The sequence below is a fragment of the Paramacrobiotus metropolitanus genome, unplaced genomic scaffold (genome assembly GCF_019649055.1).
Source record: "Paramacrobiotus metropolitanus isolate TYO unplaced genomic scaffold, Prichtersi_v1.0 Parri_scaffold0000005, whole genome shotgun sequence".
Classification (NCBI taxonomy): domain Eukaryota; kingdom Metazoa; phylum Tardigrada; class Eutardigrada; order Parachela; family Macrobiotidae; genus Paramacrobiotus; species Paramacrobiotus metropolitanus.
Window position 1 is genome coordinate 2,809,488 of NW_026570225.1, and position 11,006 is coordinate 2,820,493.

The 11,006-nt window shown below is 42.2% G+C and overlaps 2 protein-coding genes across 2 annotated transcripts; both read right to left on the bottom strand.

Annotated features, from left to right (window-relative positions):
* Positions 1-91: 91 nt before the first annotated feature.
* On the bottom strand, positions 92-3,383 carry LOC129581409 (protein spinster homolog 1-like). The gene is made up of 8 exons (XM_055472446.1): positions 2,656-3,383; positions 2,027-2,245; positions 1,789-1,925; positions 1,552-1,686; positions 1,257-1,452; positions 1,118-1,183; positions 709-879; positions 92-635 (listed from the first exon to the last, which is right to left on the bottom strand). The coding sequence occupies exons 1-8, from the start codon at positions 3,025-3,027 to the stop codon at positions 435-437; spliced, it is 1,497 nt and encodes a 498-aa protein (XP_055328421.1). The 5' UTR covers positions 3,028-3,383; the 3' UTR covers positions 92-434.
* A 4,948-nt stretch (positions 3,384-8,331) lies between these two features.
* LOC129580927 (protein pygopus-like) lies at positions 8,332-10,916 on the bottom strand. The gene is made up of 3 exons (XM_055471691.1): positions 9,891-10,916; positions 8,862-9,378; positions 8,332-8,785 (listed from the first exon to the last, which is right to left on the bottom strand). The coding sequence occupies exons 1-3, from the start codon at positions 10,124-10,126 to the stop codon at positions 8,624-8,626; spliced, it is 915 nt and encodes a 304-aa protein (XP_055327666.1). The 5' UTR covers positions 10,127-10,916; the 3' UTR covers positions 8,332-8,623.
* Between the last annotated feature and the right edge of the window lie 90 nt (positions 10,917-11,006).

The window sequence follows — 11,006 nt, forward strand, 5'->3', positions numbered from 1 at the left end:
TCCTAACCATATTCCATAGAATATCCCCAAGTTCGCATGTTCAATACCTACATCGTCTACCTGTCATGTAAGTGGAACACATTCTTTAATGAATTACAAAATCGCTGTGCTGAGCCTAACGAATGCCCATAAAGTCGATAAAATTAATTTGGAGGTGAAAATATTTTTTGACGATTTGAACAATATGCATAAAAAATATTCAGCAGATAGCACACCGCGCATCTCAGAACACGCCAGAAAATCACAAAATACAGAGTAGATAAGGAGATCATGACGTATATTTAACGCCGATCGCGAGGTGCCATTCATAAATGTTAACAAAAGATATTACACAATTAAATAATAAAATCACCGTCCTAACAAGGAATCTGGAAAAACTATCACAACTGTGGAGCAGATGGCATTTAAATGCCATCATAAGGAGCGACGCCGGCTCACGTACTCCTGACTGTGTTAACTTCCGCTCCGTAGTTTGATCCGTTCCCGCTTTGTGATAAAGTTACCGCGCTGGACACAAAGGCTGCTTCACTGATGGCAACATCCACATCCCGCTTATCTTTCTCCACGTACCATGATGTTATCACGAAGCATAGGGCTCCGATAACGCAGACAAACGTTGTCACGTACAAGGCGTCCTGAACAAGGTTTTTTCTTTCACTTCATGTTGAACTCAATTTAGTATAATCGAATTCCGTAATCGTAACTAACCTGCAAACTGTTCCAGTTGTTCCAGTTAGAATCACCTTCCCAGGGTCGCAATGCTTTGACAGCGTCGGATACAGCACCCACAATATAAGGACTCACAGCGTCCCCTAAGGTGTGACTGGCCAAGATCTGAAAGGCTTCTGCTGTGGACCGCCGAGGGGGCAAAACAACATACTGAAAGTATGCCAAGTTGCCAACCAATTCTCATTGTAAAAGTGCAACAAACACTTATCGAAACAGCAAGTAAATAACTGAAAACATCGGGAAACGACAAAAAGATTAAGAATTCCGAATCATGTTATCACCTTCCGTACTCCGTAGTATCGTGTTTACTTAACTCCAATGCGTCAATCCCTCAAATACAGCACTATCGTGTACAGCAACAATTACGTAGTTTTGGTGATTAACTCACCAGCGCCATGTCGGCAACGATCGGCCAGTTAAGGCATAATAGCGTTTCTCCAAAGAATACCAGGGCCTGCAACGACAACAAAACGCTGAAATATCTAGATATATGTCAGCAGAATTGTCGGCAGAATCATTCAAAATACCCAAGTCAAACTAGGATAATATCGTGATGATAAAATGCAAAAATACAGGAATGGCGCTGCTGCCAACATTCCCGTTGCACAAATTAATGGATCGGCTCGAACGGATCTACTCCTCAGTTTCTGCGACGCAAAACTACCCAAGCCCACTCCCACGATTCCCGCAAAACACGTGATGATTCCGAATGTAAACGAAACACTGAAACAAAAGAAGGGTTTGCTAATGTTCCAACTGGCCAGTGTGTGAATATTCGGTCCTTGCAAATTCGTGATAATAGTTTCCTCATCGCACACTTACGATGTTTGATCCACCGTGGGATCGCCAGAATTCAGTCTGACGGCGTACATCATGAACTGAGGCGCCCAAAACGATAATGCTCCGGCAACGAAAGCCACACAAGTGAAGCCCATCGTAGACCATATGAAACTACGGCTAAAATGTCAAAACACCATTTGAAATACAATACGGTACAATTACACCCTCAGGAAGTGTCAAGTAAAACCGGGAATTACGCAATGGAAGGAAGCCCCATACTTAATAACTAGAGATTTCAAATCTTGCGACCACGGTGTGGGTTCAATGCTGGTGCCGCCTTCTGCACTACCTCTCGGGGGATCTTGCAGCAGAAAAGCGATCAGGAATACAGCAAGAAATCCGAATCCGGGCGTAACCTGCAAATATGCGTCGATACAGCGGCAAGACAGGATATAATTGTCCGCCTAAACCAGTACTGTGCGAGATAAAACCAGTTTAACGACACTTCAGCACTCACCCGCAATGCCCACCACCATCCGCCAGCCGCTTTCGCCACTGATGAGCCGATCATGAAGCCCAAACCGCTGCCAACGGGAATGGCGAAATAGAACGCTCCCAACATGCGCGAACGCATTTTATCCGTGAAGAGATCCGAAATAATTGTCGGAGCGATTGTGGAATAGGATGCTTCACCAATGCCCACCAAGCCGCGGATCACGAAGAATAACCAGTATAACTACAAAAACGCCACACGTAACCAACGCTGCCACTAGCCATAAATATGCCGTACTACGCGACAAAATTACAAATCAAAGTAAAAGTGTTACGTACTTAAAATACTCTAACATTAGCGATGATTTCGATTCTTTCGGAATGGACTACAGTTACTAATGTGTAATCACCACAATTACTAATGTGGAATTGTGATATAATACGTGTAAACAAAAATGTTTGCATACTATAGCGGCAATCATAAACCGCACTAACCGCAGCACAGATTTATCACTAATTTATTTTTAATAAGTACCGTTTCTGCTCAATATTAGCGATATTCCTACAAATAATAATACATTTCGTTATTTAAACACGAGCAGCCACAAGTTTTGCTGAACCAGATAAAAAAGGCTTCTAATTTTCTTCGCTTACCCCTTCGGGAATGAATGATCCCAAAAGTGTTGTCAGTGACCAGAAGAAAATTCCAATGCACATGAGAAACTTTCTGGAATAGCGATCTCCCAGATAACCGAACAGCGGAGCCAGCAGCATGTAGCTGACAATAAAGATAGTCTGTAACAGGCCCTGCTGCGCTTTGGACAAATGGTAATAGTCCTGAATGTCATCCAAAACTCCGGCAATGGTAAACCTATCGATATAGTTTAGCAGATTGACGAAGAACAGAATGGCCACTCCAATGTAAGCACGTCGTCGACCACCGAAAAAGCCGCTGGATGTAACACGCGACGTCTCACTACCGTCCGACAATCCATGTCCGTTATCTGATCCCATCGGGGTCTCCATCTTAAGTTAACATGTGGATATGTAAGAAAAGGATGATCTGATGCAGCAGTCAGATCAGGAAAACACACAAGACAGCTCTTATCAAAACACCGTTACAGTTGTCAACACACACAGCTCTCTCCAGAATGGTAATCAGTCAACTCTTATCAGTTCCATCGTTGCCCTCAAAGTTCCACATCGTCGATCGATAATCCAAAAAATATTATGGTTTTAATGACTTCAGTGGAAGCAAATCAGAATTAGTATATCGAACGTTTAGCGCTGGCAGTCAGCATGGGTAAGTGTCAGTACAATTCATCGGCGTACTTAAAAGCGGTAAGGGGGCATCCATAAATTACGTACGCAGAAAACCACGGTTTTTTCACCCCTCCCTCCCCCTTCGTAGCGGTCCGTCACGTTTGCTTGACCCCTCCCCCCTGGTCCGCTCAATCGTAACACATGGAGCTGCCCACCACCTCCCCCCTGGGTTCGCCGGGGCCGTCACAGCTTGTCACGTTTTTTGGACCCGTCCCTCCCTGGTTCGCTGCGTACGTAATTTATGGATCCCCCCTAAGATCGCTCTCATCTAGAGTAGACAAGGGCGTCAAAGGGGGGGTGTCAACCGGCAAATTTTCGGAGTTTGACTCCCCCTGTTTTTCGAAACCGGTTGCCCCCCGTCAATTTTTTACAGGTTCTGGAAGCCAGTTGCCCCCCTGTCAAGTTTTGACTCCCCTGTCAAATCATTTTGCTTGAGCTGCTGCTATTTAATTTTCTAAATTACGATAAGAAATTTACAAATTTACAGTACGACTAGGAAACAACCGTGCTCAGATCTACTGAAACTTTTAGGCGTCGTCTCGAATTCGAAGCGATCTCGTTATGGTACGGTTGCTCAACCGTACGAGGTAGCGCTGTATCCAGTGGCCTCCTACAGATACGGTACGCGAAGCCACCTCGCGAGGTGGAGTTGCTATATCATAACAATCTTCGCTGCGAATGCGGGACGAGGCCTTATTAATCAGTAAACAATCACAAGAAAGGACAGATTTAAGTCGATTTCTCGTGAACATTTAATCACAAAAAGTTTTAAATTGAATTTTCCATCTTCTGATATGTCGACTGGGAAGATCCGTTGAGAAGCAAACGAAAAACGAGCGTTTGAAATTTCGAGGTTGACTGGCAGCTGGATCGGCTACTTGTATGTATGCATGCAAAGAGGTGGAGTTACAGGCATACACGTAAGGGCCTTACGTGGATGGATTTTTGGCACCGCCTTCACACACGCATACATCTAATTTGCGCGGCAGCGAATCGCCGCGGTGTGGGTTCGGTCATGACGTAACTTGTATAGATGGATCCTTACTTGTCGGCCATACAAGTAACCAACGCACATGGTCTAATAATTTATAAATCAACAGTAAACAGGGCATAATCGTACGAGGTGCTACTCATGGTACGAGGTGCTCGTATTATGGTGCTACTCATGGTCAGCTACTCTATATTACGCTTCGGCTTCTACAAAAAATATGAAACTTTCCTGATTTATATATATAATAATATATTATAGTATTATACGAATAGGCAACAGCTGAACGGATATTGCGTTAGCGTATTGCAATATGAATAGTATGCAATATGAATAGTATACAATAATATGAATATAGGGGCGCCGGGCGGTGACATGTAACATCACTGCGCTTTGAATTTATTTATTAATAAGAGAAATTCTTAAGCATAACCGGTAGATCTGAAATTTTTCTCAGGTAAACCTCGCCTCAAAAAATCAATGTTCAATTTAAAAAATTGTCATTTGACACCCCTGTCAAATTACTTTGACTTCAGAAAACCGTTTGCCCCCCGTCAATTTTTTTGATTTTTCATATTGAGTTTGCCCCCCTGTCAAAATTTGACACCCCCATTTTGCCAGACCTGTGACGCCCCTGAGAGTAGAAATCTGCAAGCTAGAGCTAGCATGCAGCCTAATGTCAACAATAGTGGTAGATACATGGTACCGAGGCATTACGAAAGCTCTAAGGCATAAAATCGAACTGGCAGCCTGTACGATGACGTCACGGTGGAGGAGACCGATCTTGCGAACTCCATAGGCTTGCGCGCTCTTTGCGTTCCAGCAGAACGAAATTTCCTTGCGTCTAAATGGGTTTTTTTTGTTTAAAACTGAAAAACATGATGTTTCGTCACTGTCCCCGAAAATTCTAGCGGTAAAAGTTGAGTTAAAAGCAGTTTGGCCTCGCACATGGTGGATCCAAGAGCCAAGGTACTGGTGTGTCTTCAAAGAGTGGTTAAGCTGCAACCATGGCCGTTTTCTTAATGATTAAAGTCCAGGAAACAAAGTCAAGTGAAAACATAAATTTCTGGACTCGTATTTCAGATAGTGTTCACATACTGATAGTGACAGATAGTCAGCAACTTAGTCGGAAGACTGCAGCCGTCCACAGTAAATCCGCACCACAAGCATAGCCACAAGTGCAGGCTTCTTCCATAGACTTCCATGTTAAATAAAAACACTCATATCGCATCTAATTTGCAGCGGATCCGCGCTAACTTAGTATCAGAAGAAACAACAAATTATTCTCTTTCTTTTGAGGTGTTCCTGGAGACTTATAAACAAAGGTACAAGGAATTCTAGAATTTCAAAGTTGAATGTAAGTCTACGGGCGACACAGTACATCGTCTCCACTATCCTGACACCGTCGCAGTCGATTTTATGCCTGTAGCTTTCGTAATGCCTCGATGGTACATATAGATACATGATACAATCATCGTAACGTGATACTTGAGATCTTACCATTAAATTGTAGTCAAACTGCGCAAACAATATAAAGCTGTTTCTGCAGGGATAATAATGATTAAAAATGTTGTTGCAGATTCAGATTGTCATAATAATTTATGCACATTCTGGAATTTACCAGAAAAACGATGGAATTCAAATCTGTACTCGTAGTAGTAGGGTACTCGGTACTGTAGTACGCAGCGAATTAGCAAACTGACTACTAGTGCTTTCTAGTCGGAGTTTTTTAAGCTGCAAATTGATAAAAATATTTCACAAGCTGGGCCAAATTTTTGTAAATAAATATTTCAAGGTTGCAGTGCAATTCATACGTCGGCGACGCTCAGTTGTCTACCATTAAACTTTACAATTTACCGCAACCAGTATCAACAAATATAGATAGAAGGATCTCTATTTGCGAATACCGGCTTGTTGTCGACTTTTAACCTCACTTCCGGCACTCATAAAATTTAATACAATACGTTTTGTTTTATTATTTTGTACAATCTGTTTCGCCTTTGAAGTGAATGGTGCTTGGTTAATGAATTACACCGTTTCGCAAACATGTTCAAGCATTTTGCGTTTCCATTATGTGTCTACCTCCTAATATTTAATAGATAATTTGCAAAGCAATTGTAATCTCAGTCAAGATACTAAGCAAGTTATCTAAGTAGTTAACAGATTCTCAAATTCTATCTTTCTCGTACGCAACCGAGCGAGATTGGCCTTTAACGCAACATCGTCATTCGTGATGTATCAACCACAAGTTCTAAAACAAAACGAAAAGCATCGAAGTGGCATAACCACATAATGGTCCAGAATTTTCGTATTATTCGGCCATTGATTTCATTTAACGCGTGAATGGGTAATTTAAGTTCAGGTGGTAAATGATTTCACACTCCAGCGAAATGTCTTAGCATCTCTGTGCTCAATCGAAGCTCCATAATGTCTTTGTAAAATCTCTCTATCAACTCCAGTGAACCCTAGACAGAAAATAACAACTTTTATGATAAACTGAATAACATGAATAACACATCAATATCAGTCAAATAAAACCAACAAAACCAAAATCGTGCCATTTACGGATTTACCACAATTAAAGTCACACTCCTTAAGAGTTTTCTCGTCAAAAATAACTGCAAATATTGCCGATAATGACTTATGATGTTACTCATTAGTCATTACATAAAACAAAATAACTCAAAATCTTAAACAACATTAACAACATAATTATATCAGTGTGCTGCTTGGTGTGGCTCGGATACAGAAATTTCAGACATATTCTGGCTGCACAAACTGCAGTCAAGCTGACTCAAGCACTCGAATACCCTGCGATGATCTTCAATCTTTTATTATACAGTACATGCTCTTTACTCATACCATTCAAACTGGAGAAATACGAAGGCAAAGCTCGGCTTTCCACCGAAATTCGAATTTTCCATGGGTCTATGAGGATGTCAGCATTCTTCGTTGTCTGGACACTGCAGCGATTAAAACCGACGCTATATTCCGAACTTGCCCAGTTTCTCCCGAAGCTAAACTATCCAGAACTGCAAGGAAATCCGGTCTATCCGACATTTCCTTACATCCAATATCCGTAAAATAGTACAAGATTGTCAAGGCGGAGAGACAAACTGCACTGCTTTTGTTTCCAGCAAATCCCACGGCCACAGAAACAATACCATGACTGATTAACTTCTCCCGATTGTATGGATCCAAACAGCTGTTCGCTAATCCCGCCAATGCAAACTGAATTAGAAGAGGATCGGTCGAGTGGAGCTGCTCCAGAAACACATCTAACACCCGTAATTCATGAAAATGTGGGTAGTTAATGGGATCATAAGCGAAATTTGCCAAATTCGCCAAGATCTGCTGCTTTGACGATCTAGATTTGGTGGTTTGTATTTCCCTTATAAGTTGACCCAAATAGATACGACGCTCGCTCCCAGATTTCCCTGTCCGTCGCTTCAGTTGCTGGTGCGAACTGTATGACATTCCCGTAAAAAAAGCTAGAACCAACGGTTTCTAAAAAAGGAAACAAGAACTGCATAAAACAACCCATCAGGTGGAAACTCGGTGAACTATGTTTAAAAATAAAAATTCAGAACTAACACCTACACATCGAAGTACCTACCTACGCGTAGCATCTGCAGAGTAGCACGTTTCTGTATACTGACTACTAGTGCATCATCCGCCAGGGACTGGCGGATTGGCATTAAATGCAGCTAAACTTAAAATTATTATTTATACACTGCATTTAACTGCTGACTGAAGAAAGTTGCAAAAAAAGAAGAAAGCGACAAACCCCAAAGCGGTTTCCAATTTAGAGTTTTGGACAGCTTAATGACTGTACAGTCTGTACTTAAAGTCTCCATTCTCCAAAGACTATTTTGGGAGATGTCGATTTTGCGAAATTTGGGTACTAATTTTTTTAAAAATGGTAAGAAAAATTAAACAGTAAGTGAGCGCACTCAAAACTGATCCGAGTTATTACCGGTGTATATTTCTAAACGTGAAGACAAACCGTTGCGTATATCTAGAAGTACTTATGGTTTTTAATTTGAGGAATTGAAGTGAACCACTAACCAGTTGAATCTTTAAAACTGTAACTGTAAATTAAAAGTTACTGAATCAAAATGACTGAAGCCAAATGATTCTTCAAAATGCACAATGTGCTATGCAAAAACAACAACCACACAGTAACGTCGTACATAAATTACTGAACAAGGAAAGCAACCAATTTGTTACACACAAACAGAACATGATAGCTGATTTTATACATTTCGTCATGGCAAACAACCCTTGGCGCTGAGGATCTTTGTCCTTAAATCATGGCTTCAGTTTAACGAAGGGGCCTGGATTACGATGCACACAATTTTCGCAGATCCACTCGGCATAATGCTCCATAGCCAAGTACTTATTAGCCGCCTCCGTAAGTCCTGTGCAAGCGCGGTGGAACCAAAAATTGCATCCGCTTTCGCAAAACACCGTCTAGATGACCAAAACAAAACCCCGTCTCAATGTCATAAGCGAGTTCTACGGTCATTACTTGATAATTTCCGCCCACCTGATCATTCTCGTGGACTTCCTTATGACACCGTCCACAGGGATAGATGGGCGGAGCATTGGGATTCTGAGAATTGAAGACCATAAATTTATCTTCCGGATATATAGTGTTACCGGCCGCATCGGGATGACCCATCCTCGGTGGCCCTTGCTGACCAATGGAGCGCATTTCCATCTGATGTTGTAGCTGCTGCACGTTGATGTTGGGTCCATGGGGGTGCATATGAGGCGGTTGAGAATAGGGCGGCATCGGTTGCGGAGGAGAAGCGAACTGCATCCTCTGCTGGCCATGCGGAGGCGGCATTCCAGGATGCCCCGGTGGCATGCCGCCCATGCGGAAGTTGCCGGGATGCTGCATGGGAACGGAATGACGCTGCTCTGGAAAGTCATCGAAAGGGTTTTGCACCATTATCGGGCCTGTATCTCGAGCCATGGCTAAACCGGAGTCCATCTGACCAGGCATGCTCATCCCCACAGACATTGCGTGGGGCGGCGGAATAGCTGCGTTCTGCTGAGATCTACGAAAGCAGAAAAAAATTACGTAACGTAAGCACAAACAGCATAAAACTCCCCTTCTCTCCCGTTTTACGTTTTCTGCAGTTAAGGCTAAAGAGCCATGTACGTGTAATTAGTGGTCACTGGTCAATAGCGTGGTCAGCTGTCGTAGCCTGTCGGCTGTCGATAGCATTTTTCTCTAGTAAAGAAATTAGTTTAAGTTGAACTCGGTGGAAAATAGACATAAATGAAGATAAATAAACGCCAACCAATAAAAATATGCATAAATACCAAGACTACAAGAAATTAAATGAAGTGTCGTAAACACTGTGAAGGGAATAAAGGGAGCATTGAAGTGATGCCCGACGCACAGGCAACAGCTTCGCGCTCAGAGGTAGCGCAGATTTATTTCACTAAAAAGGCCGTTAATTTATACTGAGATCCTAAAATTATACGCACACAATCTTCATTCCCAATAAAAATCCAATAATGAGCCAATTTTAACAGTTAATTAACGTGATTCGCTGAGACCTACTTGGCACTTGACTTTTTCTTCTTTTTCGGGGGCGGTGGGCCGCTGGGTGCCTCGTGAAGAACTTTTCTGTCTTGCATTCCAGCAGTCATCCCAGGCATCATGTCAGGCATAGACATACCCTGCGGTCCATGAGGATGAGGCGCCATGTGCATCATCCCCATCGGAGCCATTCCGGGCTGCGGCATTTGCCCGTGCATCATCATCAAATTCGAGTGGCGCTCGAATCCGGGATCCATTAAATTCCCAAAGTGACTTGCCAAAAATTAAAACCAAAAGCAAGCTAAAAAATTCACAAGCCAATCATAAAACAGTGCGTTTACACTGAAAACATAATGACTACATCGCCCCACTATATTCAAATTCCAAAACCTGAGAAACTAAAACTACAAGGTAACAAGAACGCTCTTTACAGTTTACAGTACTGCACACAGAGTACAGGCTGTACAGCACAACTGGCACTCCAGTGGTTCAACCTGTTCCACGCTACTACGCTGAAAACATTAACAAAACTACAACAGAATTTTCATCTTTTCTTCAGGATTCCACGATCCATAATCTCCCAGCTCTGATAACGAGAATTTCCATAAAAACTAAAATCCTCCAGCGCAAAAGTGGCAGTCGATATTCGATAACATTACAAATTAAGTATATCTGGTAATCCGGATCTGCGTTATCCCGTTACGCAAATCAATAAAAATATGATGTCATAAATCAATAAAATAAAAATTATCCTCAAAATAGAAGGATCACCGTAACGGCTAAACACAAAAAAAATTGCGACCGATGAAGTTCTAAGGACTCGGAGCTATGAAAACTGAAAAGCAGCCATGATATGTGTTTTAAATCCAAAACAAACTTAATTCTGCAATCTCCAAACGATGCCCTGACTTTGGCCCTGCCTGTCTGGTGTGTACTTTACAGGGACTCGCTGCAGTCAGTTAAGCCCCCAAGGACAGAAAGCGGTGTTAATTATCGTTAGGTCTCGAAAAAATAAAAATGTTTCTGTCAACAGAATTCCTGTTACAATTCAGTGCCGCTTTGATGAAAAGTTTCCAAATTTGTGAGATAATTGTATAAACAGCAGTGCTCCCATTGCTCCTTAAACTGTAACTCGAA